This window comes from Mytilus galloprovincialis, chromosome 3, assembly GCF_965363235.1.
Source record: "Mytilus galloprovincialis chromosome 3, xbMytGall1.hap1.1, whole genome shotgun sequence".
Taxonomy (NCBI): domain Eukaryota; kingdom Metazoa; phylum Mollusca; class Bivalvia; order Mytilida; family Mytilidae; genus Mytilus; species Mytilus galloprovincialis.
This window is the reverse complement of record NC_134840.1, coordinates 86449168-86465615: the sequence shown is the minus strand read 5'-3', so window position 1 is coordinate 86465615 and position 16448 is coordinate 86449168. Positions and strand designations below refer to the sequence as shown.

Sequence of the window (16448 nt, the reverse complement as noted above, 5' to 3'; positions counted from 1 at the left end):
AAGATTTTTGTAAAAGTTAACAACGAGGGACGACGACGGACGCAAAGTGATGGGAAAAGCTCACTTGGCCCTTGGGGCCAGGTGAGCTAAAAAAATGATTTGGAAATTTACCCTTTATGGTCCAATAGCCAAGATCTAAATACATGGTTACATTCAGCATATCAAATTAAAGAACCCCAAGAATTCATTTTTTTTGTGATATCAAACAAACTTTAAATTTTGAACCCTTTGGACTTCAATGAGGACCTAAATGGTATTTTTTCAAAAAGATGAAAGTTTAGTTTCCCATACTTTTCTTCCCATCTATGCCCAAATGCTTGCCACACAATCACCATTGAATTGGGAACACAGAATTGGGTCTTCTTGTAATAAGTTTATGGATGACAGACACAAGACAATAGATGCCAAGTAAATGCTCACCAATCTTGCAGGTGAGTCAAACATTCCTCTATGCAAGCTTGTAAGGTATCACCATTAAGGAAGAACTCAAATATATTACTTCAAATTTAATGGACACAATTCTAACAACATGAGTACAAATTGGTAACTGTTTATGATGTAGATGATGTCAAGAGCACTATTTTAAGAGTTAATAATGATATAATAAAGTCATAAATATCACAGATCTTCTTCATCTGAATCGTCGGATTCTTCTAGAGCCTCCTGAAAAAACAGAAATATTTATTTAATAACCAGCACAGATAAAAGGATCTCCTGAAAAATAACAAGTCAAGTTGAGGTAGTTATTTCTTTTGGTAATAAATTGCTTTATTAAATGCCTTCATTTAATTGATCATTTGAATATTTGTTGCAATCTAAATGCATCGAAAGTACATGGTATCAATGAAAATTTGGTAACATTTGAAAATTAAAGAACCTTAGTGAGCACGCTCATATACCCCACGTCCCCACATTGTCATTGGAGAAATTAAATAAGTGTAAGAGAAAAAAAATTGTATAAGAAAAAATATTGAATAATAATTTCCTGTCAATATGCACATCAACATAGTATGTCCTTATTATCTACAAAATTTCATGAAATTCTGTTGTGTGGTTTCAGAGGAGTTGAGATGACAAACTGTTGCAGAAGTACATTGAAGCAAATAAGTTCAAAGGGGCGTAACTCCTAGAAAAAAAATTGAATCGTAATTTTCCTGTCGATATGCACATCTTCATAGTATGTCCTTATTATCTACAAATGTTCATGAAATTCTGTTGTGTGGTTTCAGAGGAGTTGAGATGACAAACTGTTGCAGTAGTACAATAAAGTAAATAAGTTCAAAGGGGGGTAACTCCTAGAAAAAAAATTGAATCGTAATTTCCTGTCGATATGCACATCTACATAGTATGTCCTTATTATCCTAAAAGGTTTCATGAAATTCTGTTGTGTAGTTTCAGAGGAGTTGCGATGACAAACTGTTGCAGTAGTACAATAAAGTAAATAAGTTCAAAGTGGGGTAACTCCTAGAAAAAAAATTGAATCGTAATTTCCTGTCGATATGCACATCTACATAGTATGTCCTTATTATCTAAAAAGGTTTCGTGAAATTCTGTTGAGTAGTTTCAGAGGAGTTGCGATGACAAACTGTTGCAGTAGTACAATAAAGTAAATAAGTTCAAAGGGGGGTAACTCCTAGAAAAAAAATTGAATCGTAATTTCCTGTCGATATGCACATCTACATAGTATGTCCTTATTATCTAAAAAGGTTTCGTGAAATTCTGTTGTGTAGTTTCAGAGGAGTTGCGATGACAAACTGTTGCAAAAGTACATTAAGCAAATAAGTTCAAAGTGGGGTAACTCTAAAAAAAAAATTTAATCGCAATTTCCTGTCGATATGCACAACTACATAGTATGTCCTTTTCATCTGAAAAGGTTTCGTGAAATTCTGTTGTGTGGTTTGAGAGGAGTTGCGATGTCAAGAAACAGGACTGACGGACGGACGGACTGACTGACGGACGGACGGGTCAAAAACATTATACCCTACGCAACTTCGATAAGCATGTTTTTGTGAAAAATTTGGCATGTGTACTTAATAAAATATCACATTTCCTGAAAGCATAATTACATTTCTAAAATGATTAAAATCAATCTTTAATAATAGAATTGATCTGAATTTGTTACAACTAGGCTAAAACTCGGCTGTACATTGTTCCAACATATTTTGCTAATTTTTTGGGTTTTTTTCTAAATGAAAAAAAAAAAATCCCAATATTATTTTTGCATATTCAAATATCTTTTTTTCTCAATTTTGACTAAGAATAGAAAAAGTATGGACATAATATACTCACTTTAGCGAATTTTTCTGCTTCTGCATAAACATTTTTTGGAACAAATTCATGTTTACCGCCGGTCACTGAAAAAAGTTAAATATTATGACTATCGTTAATTATGAAACTTCTGAATGTTAAAAACAATTGACTGGTAGTAATTTTTTAAACCTAAAGAAGGATGTAAATTTTATCACAAAAAAGCCACATCTTTGAGAAACTTTTTAATATATAACTTTATATAAATCTTATCTAAATAATTGACAAATTATCTCCCTTTAGAGGCATTTTCAGTTTTCTAAATTGATCATTGCAGACCAGCTTTCAATGTAAATTAAAATAACTTTTCTATAAAATTCTATTTGTGTAATGCTGTGAATGATTTTCAATAAATCTATCAAATAATCTAACACTGTATGAATGCTGCAGCTTTTCAGATGCGGTTACACATATAAAGATACTTAAAAGATAACACAGCTATACAAATACTTACTTTCTCCAACCCAACTCAATTCTAGCTCAAAGTTTTTATCTTTAACTTCATCATGAACAATATATATTCTAGAGAAAAAAGAATAAAGAAAATTAATAAATAAACAGGCAATGATTCTAATTCAACTAAATCATAGAGTAGGAAAGACTCCAAAGAGTATATAAATGATTTTATTATTTTATCCATATTTTTATGAAAATGGATAGAAATGTTTATTAAGGAGCTGAGTCACAAGAACATCATACACTGTTATTGCGCATATTAAATAATGGGATATTAAAGGCATTTACAGCCTATTGCATTGAGTGTGTAGGCAAAGGTAATATCTTTGGTTTGCTTGCTTGCTAGCTGAACCGTGAAGTCATTATAAGGTAAGGTATAGTAACCTCCTTTCAAAGTAGTTTAGTCCTACCAACAGATAGATTGGTTACCTGTCGGACTAGTCTACTCTTAAAGTAGGGTAGTTTACCTCACCTAATAATGACATCACGGTTTAACTAGCAAGCAAGCTAACCAAAGATATAACCTTTGCCTACACACTCATTGCAATCGGCTGTAATCAAAAGCAAATAATATGGCTGTTAGAAAACCATCCATGAGGATACTATTAGGCGTAGAAATATTGTGTCAATCTAAAGAAAATTCCCGTTAATAATGACCACTTTCTTTTAAACAATTCTTGGTTTCAATCATGGAAGATTTTTAAAAACTAGACTAGTGTAAAAGCTCTGTCATGTTAGGTTTAAATTCTGCAAACTGGTGAACTAGCATGTTAAAATCTTGCTCATTATCTAAAAATAAATTAATTGTGTGATATTTCTTTATCTTCACTAAAACATGGAATTCGAATGTAGGAATAATTTGAACCTACCAAGGATCTACTATTACAAGAGCCTGTTCATGGCAATCATGTGCCATATATTGAATAATTGTTGATGGATAGAGTCTCGCTATTTATAGGTGCCTGTGAGGCAGGGTATGAATTTACTTAATAATATCCAAGCTTCATTGTACTTACATTTTTGCTACTTCCTTCACCAAATCAACTATGGGCATGTCTTTCATCTAAAAATATTATAAATACAATGTATAATTGAAAAATTTGAAAAATGGAAATACTGTATGTACATTCCCTTGAAAAACTGCTGATTTCCTAATGTTATACGACTTATTTTGTCATGTGTATACATTCATTATCATACATGGCTTTTTACATGCATCTTTTATATGCTCTTTGCAAACATGGAAATGCCAAATGTATTCAATCATTTTTACTTAGTAAAATTACATCTATTAATATAATTGTTCACTGTCTTTTGCCATTTAAACTGCACACTGATCAAATATCAAAACTTTATAAGAAGGTATAAATTCTTGGGTGTGTTATTTTTTTTGCCAACATGAAGACATAATTTCTTATAGCAGACCTTATTGTCTCTATATTTCTTTATTTCTTTATTTACAACCACTGGGTCGATGCCACTGATGGTGGAGATTTATTTCCCCGAGGGTATCACCAGCCCAGTAGTCAGCACTTTTGTGCTGACATGAAAGTGCTGACATGAATTATCATTGATATGGTTACATTTATAAATTAACTGTTAACAAAATATTGAATTTTTGAAATACTAAGGCTTTTCTACCTCAGGCATAGATTACCTTAGCTGAATTTGACAAAACTTTTAGGAATTTTGTTCCTCAATGCTCTTCAACTTCGTACTTTATTTGACTTTTTTAACTTTTTGTGATTTGAGCGTCACTGATGAGTCTTTTGTGGCGTATATACAAAATTTAGTCCTGGTATCTATGGTGAGTTTATTTCAAACTTTCATATTTATAAATACTTTTTTATGTTGCTTTTTTTTAATTATTTTTTTTTTTATAAAAATAAAGAGTGAAATCCTTGAATGAGGAAGACCTTAAGTCATCCAGTCAGCACTCTCATTTTTACCCTTCACAAAATTATCATACATGCCATATTTCTTACATTGCAAATGAAATGTGTCAAAGAAATATATGCATCAAACAAATAAGAATTGGCTAAAGTTTTATACAATCATGTTGGTTTTCTTAAAACTGTCTAGACATAAGAAATTCAGAAATCATACCTTTAATTTTTCTATTTCTGTCTTAGCTGCTTGTCTTGCCTTGCCTGTTGCACAACCATAATATCCCTAAGTAATTATAAAAATTATAAATCATGTTTTTCAAGTGTATAAAAAGATAGTTTAAGAGAGCTAATAATCAAATTGTGTCATACAATCAAAGGTATCTGTTTTGTGGAAATATCATTGATGACATTGATGCATCATAAGTGATTTTTCCATGTTTGAAAGCTGAACACAAAACTGTAATTTAAGTCTATAAGTGTAAAATGTAGGTCATAGTGGCCAAATTATCATAGCAAAATCTTGTTGTAAGGAAAATGTAAAATTGAGAGATAAATGTGTTTTTTTGTTTTGTTTTGAGAAATGAAACTAATCAAATTCAAATGTATACAAAAATAGCTCTATCAACACAGACAAAAGTTTAATCTTTAAGCCCAAGAAAGGAGTAGGTCCGGTAAGGACCGATTTTGGCCTCAAATTTCAGGTTCATCTGACGAAAGATTTTGACCACTTTTTAAACACTTAAGTGTCTATTTTATTTGAATTAATTAGTTTATGTGAAAGATTTAACAGATTTAGTCATTAAAAACGATCCGATTCAAGCTCAAATATGAAAAATCTACCTAATATGCCGAAAAATGTTACTTTTCAGATGGTTTTTGGTAAAAATGAAATTGGCCGCATCCGTGTTCATCCTCAACCTTTATATATGTTATGTATTATCATAAAATACAACTTACATTTCAATATTAAGGATGAACACGAATGCGGCCACTTTCGTTTTATAACGAAAACCGTCTAAAATTTAACTAAAATGCTAGAATTATGAGGATTTCAGTAATTTAGCATGACTTAATGGTGCTAGTACCGGATATATGTGCATCGTATTGTCAAAAACAGCCCATATTTATGTAGCAGAAGCATTCTACTGTCCAATAAATAACTAAAGGTTTACATTTCAACAATTTTGTAAAACTGCTATATTTTGGGGCCAAAAAGGGGTCTTACTGAACCTACTCCTTTCATGAATAAGAATAGAAAAGTGAAATGTGAAATGTAAAGTTGAATATCACTACACATTTCTGCTGTCTTAACTTTTGTGTGTTGTTTAATAGTCAAACTTTCAAGTATTTTTCTCAGTCTGGAATATTTCAAACGGCCCTCTGATTAATTCTCAAATGCATACGTTTAACTTGAATTTCAACTTAGATCATAAACACCATCAGATCATGTACAAAGTATTTAAATTTGAGGAATTCTTAGAAGAACAATATATCTGTAAAATGAAATGTTTGGAGAATTTTTACATTCAATTTTTTTTTATGTTTTGTTGTTTTTAGTCGTATTCTTATTATAATTAATAAATAATATTACCCATGAAACACCAGATGGATCTATAAGGTACATCTGAGGACCATCTTGTTGATCATATGAACCAAGGATAGCACTAACACCAAATGGTCGCACTGAACTGTATAATGTGTGAGCATGAACATACATGGCAACTCTGTCTACTAAATGCTGAAAAAAAATAATCATGAACTAGAGTGAAATATCTCATAACATAAGAAATAAGTAATTTTAAATTTTTGACTGTAAGTTCTTTTCTAAAAAAATAATCCCTAATGTCTGCCATTAAATTATTACAAAGTAAAGAGGAACGTAAGATGAAGTATTATTTATGCCAAAGTCAGGAAAGGTAACAAACTGTGATATTGCAAAATGTTAAACTGCCTGGCCTACAGGAAGCAAAATTTGGGATCTGCTACTTGTCTCTTGTACAAATTATCAATTATAAAATTTTAATTGTGGCACAGTTGATGACTTTAATGGATTGAAATTACTATTGTATAACCTACATCTCCTACAGTTTTAGTTCCTTTTTGGTGTACTTTCAAAAAGGTGTATGCAAAATCATAATTAAATATAGATGTATTTCTTTTCTTCCCCTAGGTTATATGTTTAGAGAAAGATGAACCAATGATTAAATAATATTTACAAATTATCAATTATAAAATTTTAATTGTGGCACAGTTGATGACTTTAATGGATTGAAATTACTATTATAGAAAAGGAGTTAGGCAGCAGATCTTTAATGCTACTTTTTCTTTGCCAACTTTTAAAGGTATAAATGACTGCAATTAGTACACACTTTTTTTTTTATTACTTACTCTTAAAGGTATAGGTGAACCATAATTTGATCTGTAGTTGGATGCTTCATCTCTTGAAGTTTCTACAATAGATCTGGCATCAGCTAATAAACCAGCTACAGCCTGAAGATAAACATAATAAAAGTATTGGAAACAAATAAATATAATATATTTGGTAAGTGGAAAATGTCAAGATTTAAGATAAATAAGAAACCTTAACAAAACAAGCTTAAAATATTTGTTTTATATTTCCCCAATAAACCTCTTACTTAAGAGCACTTTTCAGAATAACCCCAGTTCCTCTTGACTTTTACAGCAGTTGTGGTGTTTATTTGTTAGTGCTTTGTTTAATAATTTTGTGGAAAGTTGCTGGCCTGTATGATCTTTCTTTCTCCTTTTGTATATATAATTTTGATTGGCCCTTTAGTATCTTCAAACTTTTCTTCACTTGCAATGTACATGTATCAATTGTCATATCATACAAATATTTTTAACAAATAAGTGATAAACTCTTTGGACCTCAAGAAAAATTTACCATTCCTATATGTCTGTCTATATTGAAGATCCTTTTGTTAGCTCCAGCTTCATATAGTTTAGATGTTACTAACTTCTCTACACCAAATACTACACCATCTTTTCCCTGTATTCCTATAGCAGTGCTGAAATGAAGGGGAAAACACATGTGGATTGAAATTTCCTAAGTGAATATTTGTAGTGTACAATACTTAAAATCTCTAAAACATCATCAACAACAAAAACAAAAGTTGATTTGCCCATTATTTCACACAATTAATCTTGAAGAAATTAGCTTTTAGTTCATGTGTATAAATGATGCTTTGTCGGATTCTGGTTCTGATTTCCAGTTTTTCACAATTTGAAACGGAGAGTTTGCACTTGCAGTTTGCAAATCAATTAGCCATTTATTTTACGATATTCCCGTGCTTGCATTTCCTATCATGATTTTCTTGATAGAGGGTTACTGCTCACAAGGAAGCTATTAAATCAAGAGTTCCAAATGGTGAAGTTGAAATCATCCCTTCGTAAATTTTACGGACGCCATCATGAGTTGGTTGACCGTTATGGAATAACCGTTTCACAAATGATATCGGATATGTTCCTTATGTCGTAACTACAATCCCCTTCCCTTTCATGAATGTGACCTACCAAATTAGACTATTTACCGGATTTGTAATCACATAAGCAACACGACGGGTGCCACATGTGGAGCAGGATCTGCTTACCCTTCCGGAGCACCTGAGATCACCCCTAGTTTTTGGTGGGGTTCGTGTTGTTTATTCTTTAGTTTTCTATGTTGTGTCATGTGTACTATTGTTTTTCTGTTTGTCTTTTTCATTTTTAGCCATGGCATTGTCAGTTTGTTTTAGATTTATGAGTTTGACTGTCCCTTTGGTATCTTTCGTCCCTCTTTTATGAATGGTGCTGTTCCATCAAATTCTCTCATGAAATTTGCCAATGAACCAATAATCTTTTCAAACCTTGATTATGTTTGGTATAACATAAATACACTTACCCACTGTTTTCAACAGCCTTTAATGCATATTCCACTTGAAACACTCTTCCATCAGGTGAAAACTGAGAAGCTGACAAGTCATACTGAAATATATTTATATATATATTTAATTAAAACTTAGGCATCTAGTAAATAGTTGACTGTTGTTTATATTTTTGTTTTTACTTTTAAAATTCATATGCATTCATTAGCATATTTAACTGCAAGATTTGGTTGGTGCCTAAAATCACTGATAGGTTTATTTTCTTTGCTCAATATCATGATAATTCTTGAATACATATTTAAAACAAGACCAAGCAAATTTCAGTGCATGTTTCTATATCTATTTATTTAAATCATAATTTAGATATCTTGGCGCTATATTTATTTTCTTGTCGCTTAATTAGCTTTTTTATTGCTTTAATTATTCTTCTTGTTGCTAATTTGTGAAACCCATTGTTTTGAGTTAAATTGATTGCTATTTACAAAGGTAAGGTCCTAAAATGGACCAATTTTTTAGCGTAAATTTCAAATTCTGATTTATTGACCAATATCAGAATATCATAATAAATTATAGCTAATACAGTGACTACATAGAAATAAGCCATTTTGTTGAAAAATTACGTTCCTGTGTTTTATCATGACGTCAAGTTGTATTGATGTTGATTTTCCACCAAAAAATCAATGAAAATTGGTAAATTTCCATAGATTATAGGACAGGAAACATAGAGCATTTACGTCAACAACAAAGATCTTTTAAAATAATGTTTGTGACAACATTTCACATGTCTTTTTTTTAATATGTACTTTGTCGACGCCTCCTCTCTATTTTTCCTGGTTCTAAATGTGGCTAAAATCCGGCTGATTTTGTCAAATTTCACCAAAATCTCTTATCTTGACCATTTTGGAGTATAAAAATCGAAGTGTTAGAATTAACTTTGTTAAAAGTAGTTTTATTTAACTTTATCACATGTCTTTAAGTCAACTTAAAACATTTTTTGTCTTGTAACATTGAACTTTAAAATCGCGGTCAAATATGGCCCTTACCGAACTTACTCCTTTTTAAAGCTATTTCAGAATTATTATTATATGTTTGAAAATCATTATTGCTGTTATTGATGTTCCAGTTTTTGTGTTATTCATTTTTGTGTGTGGCAATGTCATTGTCACTAGTTTGATAGCCTTATGGTATCTTCTTTATTTCTTTTACAAGTCATAGATGAATGAACTTGACTTTTGATCATCAATTCAATATTCTTATTCATTTCAGCAAACAGGGACTATAAAGTCACTATATTATACTAACATTATCAGTATGTCCTAGTTTAAAATAATTCACAATTTGACACAAAGCACTAAAGGAAATGTGTTAAAAGTTTTTGTAATGTCACTATTTTAACACAATAAAATAAAAGCCTATATTATCTTATTTAATATAGAGCAAATTACGATGCAGTCTGGTAACTCTGTCCACCCAAGGCTTTAATCGTGTGCATTTCTTCTTTAATAAATGAAAATTGCATCAAATTTGATTTATATGTATTCACTGAAACCTCAATGTTACATATTTTATCTTATTTTTTCTTTTTATTTTCTTTTTGCGATTTATGAATGGAATGTGAAAAACTATATCTCGAGTGAATGCGATTGATAGTTTAGATCATTTTTACCGATAACCACTACGAATTTCAGCTGACGGCGACTATAGACTAATTGGTCACCTGTGTTTTTCACGGAAGTGTGGTTGTGACTGTCCCTAGTCCTATAACATATGACTTCGCATTCTTATTCAATTTTTAAAGTTTTTATACTGATATTTTCATTTTTTATTTTTTTTGAATGCGAAGTCATATCGAGATACGTTAAATTCCTTTAGCACTTTCCGACATGATTTCAGGTCGGAACAAAATTGCTTCAATCTTCTTTCTATGTCAAATATTTAACGGGCCAAATATCATTTTAAATAACTTTAGCACGAAAACTATTAAAAAAAATACTTACTTGTGCTAAAGAAATAGTTAATCCATCACTTTAAGAAAATTTTATTCTCGAGTCGGAGCTCAATAACACCAGTTTAAATATGGCGCCGAGATTTAAATAATTTTCGAAATATAAAATCCAAATGAAAAAAAAACGAACTTATGGCATCGTTTAATTAACGAAGATTGGTTTCAAAGTTTTTTAAACGTAGTATCTAGCTTTAAGATACAGAATAGAATACAGTTTGTTTCAAAAAGACAAAAAGGAAATTCTTATTAGCGTTTTTATGAAACGGTAATCTATCCTTGAAAGAAGGGAGTTAATTTTTCACACCACATGATCAATCATGCATTGTGAATAGGTTTTTTTTTATATCTCAATAGCAAAAACTCCCACATTTTTCCCAAGAGAACCATTATGTTTTAAAGAAAAACATTAACCCCTACCCCCCCCCCCCTCCCTCTTCCAGAATTTTGTTTCAGAACCTTGATAAAGGGAAACGTCGAAAAATAAAAATAAAAATGTTTTACTTACGTCTATATAATTATTATGTATACCTTAGTAATTTCAACTAATATTTTCATTTGTCTGTCTCTTGAATAGTTCCCAAATATATGATATAAAATGTGCATTTCTGAACATTGTTTTGCATTTAGTAGATATAAAAAAGGGTACGAGTGCCAATGAGACAACTCTCTATCCAAGTCACAATTTATAAAAGTAAACCATTATAGGTCAAAGTACAGTCACTGTCTTCAACACGGAGTCTTGGCTCACACCGATCAGCAAGATATAAATGGCCCAAACATTACTAGTGTAAATCCACTCAAACGGGAAAACCAATGCGGTTTAATCTATATAAAAACGAGAAACACTTATGAACCACATCAACAAACTACAACTACTGAACATCAGATTCCTGACTTAGGACAGGTGCAAACAATTGCAGGGAGTTTAAACATTTTAATTGTATCAAACATTCACCCTTATCTGAAACAATAGTGTAACATTGTATTTATAATACCCCGTTCTAGATATTTGACCCCTTCAAATCTGTACCAGAAAACATAACCCAATTTTATACAAATGAGCTGAAAATGCAACCCTGTCTGTCGGAACATACCCGTCTCGGTATCATATATATAGTGAGTATCCACCAGGAACAAGTAAAATATAAAATGGCCATTGGGGAAGTGTCACACTAAACAACCATTTCATGAATTGATTTACTTACCGATTTTGTTGTATAAAAAGGGTGTCCAAGTCCCCATCGGATAGGGAATTAGTATAAAAAGAACTCAGAGTATGTGTTTAATTATTGAATAAAGCAATCAACGATAGGGTTTGCTTTTTTTTTGGAAAAGGGGGGGGGGCGTACGGCCATTACGCCCTTGCGTGGACCCGCCCCTGAAAATTTCAATAATTTCCTGAAGCTAGATGTCCTCGTCTGCAAACGTTCATGGAATAGCATGTCCTTGGTATTCATTCCAGTGTCTGAAAAGACTGGACACGATAAAAAAATAACCTCTAATATTTTTGCCTTTATAGATACTATTAATTTACGCCATCTTTAGTTCAGACGAGTTGATCGAAATATATCGGTGAGCTCACCTTTTTAATGAACTCGCAAGTTCCAAATTGAAAGATATAAAAAAAGAAGATGTGGTATGATTGCCAATGAGACAACTATCCACAAAAGACCAAAATGACACAGACATTAACAACTATAGGTCTCCGTACGGCCTTCAACAATGAACAAAACCCATACCGCATAGTCAGCTATAAAAGGCCCCGATAAGACAATGTAAAACATTTCAAACGAGAAAACTAACGGCCTTATTTATGTAAAAAAATGAACGAAAAAAAAATATGTAACACCTAAACAAACGACAACCACTGAATTACAGGCTCCTGAAAAGAGTTGGTATTGCTTTGTTTCATAAAAAAAAGAATGGCCAACGTAGATACAATTATTTTGTCTTAGGGAGGGATAAATCCTACTTTGTAAAGGACCACCCTGATTCAAACAAAAAATTCTCTGATACTGACATTATCAAGATGCTTGATTTCTTGATTGACAACATATTTGTTACGTTCGGAGGACGTATTTATCAACAGACTGTTGGCATTCCAATGTGTACAAATTGTGCCCCTCTTCTTGCCGACTTGTTTCTTTATTATTATGAGGCTGACTTCATACAGGAACTTCTTAGGAAGAAAGATAAGAAGTTAGCAATGTCCTTTAACTCTACTTTCCGCTATATAGATGATGTTCTTTTACTAAATAATTCAAAATTTGGTGACTATGTTTAACGCATCTATCCCATCGAACTAGAGATAAAGGATACAACAGATACAGTTAAGTCGGCCTCATATCTTGACTTACATGTAGAAATTGACAATGAGGGTCGGTTGAAAACAAAACTTTAAACCAAAAGAAATGATTTCTGCTTTCCAATTGTGAACTTTCTATTTCTAAGTAGCAACATTCCAGCAGCACCTGCATATGGGGTATATATCTCCCAATTAATACGATATTCCCGTGCTTGCATTTCCTATCATTATTTTCTTGATATAGGGTTGCTGCTCACAAGGAAGCTAATAAACCAAGAGTTCCAAATGGTGGAGTTGAAATCATCCTTTCATAAATTTTACGAACGCTGTCTACCGAATTAGAATTTTTACCGGATTTGTTGTCACATAAGCAACACGACGGGTGCCACATGTGGAGCAGGATCTGCTTACCCTTCCGGAGCACCTGAGTTCACCCCTATAGGTTTTGGTTGTGTTCGTGTTGCTTATTTTTTAGTTTTTTATGATGTGTCGTGTGTACTATTGTTTGTTTGTTTGTCTTTTTTGTTTTTAGCCATGGTGTTGTCAGTTTATTTTCGATTTATGAGTTTGACTGTCCCTTTATATTTCGTCCCTCCTTTCCAAGCCAAACCATTACTGACGGCCTTTCCGACTCACAACTTGCAACATGACCTACAAGTTCTTCTACAAATTTGGTGTTCCTACTTATAGCCACCAAACCTGTCTAATTGCTTACGCACTGTGTGTTGAGGCATTTTGTGTAAAAAGAATGCCACATGTAATTTCCCGCTGATGACCATATATCATAGACAAGTTTTCTCGCGAATAGATTTGCTCAATTAATTTAGTAAAGTCTGAAATATTTCATGCATATCATACATGAAGTAGCATGTATTTAATTAGACATTTTTGATGTCTACAATTATTCAAATAAAGATAACAAAAAATAGTTGTTTGTGCTTAAACATGTTAAAGTCCGGTTGCAAGTATTTCACACAATTAAAACTTAATGCCAAAAAAAAAATGAAAAAAATCAAATTAAATATATTGTGTTTGCTTGTCTTGGAGTAAAGGCATATATAACCCCAATAATATATTCATAGACATGTTCCACAAAAGTACACACCAAAACTCAAAAGATAGAATTTAAAAAGAATTCAAAGACCCGATATGTGATTGCTATAGTTATTTTGGGTATGGGACTAAACATACGGAAAGTAGAGTAAGACTTGGTTGTACATATTGGATGCCCTAAATCTGTACTCTAGATCTCTTAGTGGCAAGAGCAGGCCGTTGTGCGAGAGATGGCCGACAAGAGCTAAGTCTCACCATTTACGACATGTTCACTGTGTCTTTGAAAAATATCGCTAGATATATTGCGAAAATCGTACAGAACAAAGATAATATGTGTGTCCGCTCGCAAGTATTGTCACTTCTTTCAGACCAGAAAACAGTGGGGGTGCAAGTCTGTCGGAAAGTAATATATGCAGTGGATTGGACTTCGAACATTGTGATTGTTCTTCCTGTAGATCTTGTTCTGTGTGCATTGAAAAGTGTCCATGCCAAAAGAGATGCCTTTGCAATGTACAGACTTTCCTTAACCAAGAACGTGTAGATGACAAACTATTAAAGTTAAAAGTTTCTTGTGGCATTTACAACTAATGGGTGAATGAAGATTGCTTTGCTCGCCCATGGAGTTGTACATAGAGACTTGCCTGGTTAAAACTGAACTGCATACTGTAATTCCGACTAATTGGTGAATGAAGATTGCTTCGCCCGCCCATGGAGTTGTACATAGACTTGACCGGTTAAAACTGAACTGTATAATAAATGTCAATACTGTCAATCCGACTAATGGGTGAGTGAAGATTGCTTTGCTTGCCCAAGGAGTTGTTCGGTTCAAAATAGACTGTATATCAAATAATGATACTATCATCGGTGTTTCACTTCCATTTTTATTTAAAAACCAAGCATAAACGATAATTATAAAATTATTCAATTGAACCCATGCAATGTTATCAAACTGTAAACTAAATATAAAATCATTCCTGACTTAAAAGAAAATGACTGAGATAGTTCAGCTGTACAAAGAAAAATCTTCATGTAAATTTATCATATAACATAATAATTTCTGTTATATCTGTACGTTATTCTTATAGTAAGGGTTTACCATCATGTGCTCCTGTTCAAAGGAGGTTTACACACAGAAGAATAAAAGTTCGTTTCGTTTCACGAAGGAATCCGTTTTTGTATTAGCCGTTTTGAAAGGTTGATGAATGTTGATGAATGTTGATTTGTTATATTATGGCACATTTTCATTGGATTTAAAGCAATATGATATGATATTTCACTTCTAAGTATGATTGGACACATTTAAAAACAAGGTACACATGTTGATTTGAGAATTTTTTTTTGCTACGCGAATTTTGCCTATCGCGATATGACCTAGGGTGGCACATTGATAGTAAAAAAAAAATATCAGAACAGTAAATAATGCCCCTGAGGTCATATGTTATAGGACTATGACTGTCCCGTAAGTATGCCCATGTGTAGTAAACATGTATGGATGACCGGTTTATCATATTTTAATGAACAAAGAACATAAGGAAATGATGTTTTATTATGGGGACGAAGTCCCCAATAACAGTAGAAAATTCAATAAAATAAAAAATTCGGGAAAATTTCCCGAATTTTTCATTGTACTAATGAACTCAAAATCGTTCAATTTTTTTTATGTCATGTTTTGAAATCCCGGACATGCGCAGAAATGTACAATGTACTTCCTTTTTCCGGTCTCGTTTGTATGAAACTTTGAGTAAAATATATATTTATCAGTCTAGTATAAAATAGGAAGGAACGCGCAATACCAATTTCATTTTTAATAATTCCTTGATATGAAAAAAACGTTACCTGATGATAGCGTTTCGTTGTTTACATTGCATATGACGTCATAATTTAAATAACGTCACAACTAAAATCCCTAACAACAGAACCAAAATCGGAAACGTTACGGTATTTCCGTTTCTTTTTTTTTAACAAATATTTAAGTTACAAAAAAATAATTTATACAGACTTCGTCCCCATTTACAGGTAATGCCTGCCTCATATTAATCGACCCTTTATAGGCTAATACAATAAAAACGGAACATTCTCGTTGTCATGGTTTTCTGTAGACACATTTTGTGTTTGAAATTTGAACTCTCATTTTTGCAAACTGATCACACAGAAATGTGTTTTAAACTGACATCATTTATATAATTTTCAAAACTAATAGATACATGTACATTTGTACAAAAGTCATGGTTGGAGTACGCAAATAATATTGGGTGAACATTCCATTTATTCCTAAAACCAAAGTAGATAAATGACACGCAGACCTTGAAAAATTATCATAAATTGTATTTTGAAGATGTACACCGCAGTGGACAATTCACTAAATGGTGCGGTTTTTAACTTACACCAGTTCCAATAGAGCTCATGTTGTTGCTTTGTCATTTACCGACAGGAAGTTTCAATCTAACGTGGTCCCTCGGTAGTTTTCTTTAAATTTCAATGAAAAGAACCGAGAAGCAATAAAAACTAAATCCCGGATTCGGGAGGGACATGACAAATATTTGTGTAGGTAA

The 16448-nt window shown here is 32.2% G+C and overlaps 1 protein-coding gene across 1 annotated transcript; it reads right to left on the bottom strand.

Annotated features, from left to right (window-relative positions):
• Positions 1-493: 493 nt before the first annotated feature.
• LOC143069256 (proteasome subunit alpha type-3-like) lies at positions 494-16415 on the bottom strand. The gene is made up of 10 exons (XM_076243793.1): positions 16281-16415; positions 8551-8633; positions 7555-7678; positions 7041-7142; positions 6244-6390; positions 4870-4935; positions 3780-3826; positions 2762-2829; positions 2290-2354; positions 494-663 (listed from the first exon to the last, which is right to left on the bottom strand). The coding sequence occupies exons 1-10, from the start codon at positions 16299-16301 to the stop codon at positions 619-621; spliced, it is 768 nt and encodes a 255-aa protein (XP_076099908.1). The 5' UTR covers positions 16302-16415; the 3' UTR covers positions 494-618.
• Positions 16416-16448: the final 33 nt, after the last annotated feature.

What these genes read in the sequence shown, in the direction of transcription:
- LOC143069256 (XM_076243793.1), bottom strand. Translation starts at nt 16,301, where the DNA reads ATGAGCTCTATTGGAACTGGT. An exon ending in TGAGCTCTATTGGAACTGGT is followed by an intron (nt 8,634 to 16,280) that starts GTAAGTTAAAAA and finishes AATATATTTCAG; the next exon opens with TATGACTTGTCAGCTTCTCA. An exon ending in ATTGAGTTGGGTTGGAGAAA is followed by an intron (nt 2,355 to 2,761) that starts GTAAGTATTTGT and finishes AACTTTTTTCAG; the next exon opens with TGACCGGCGGTAAACATGAA.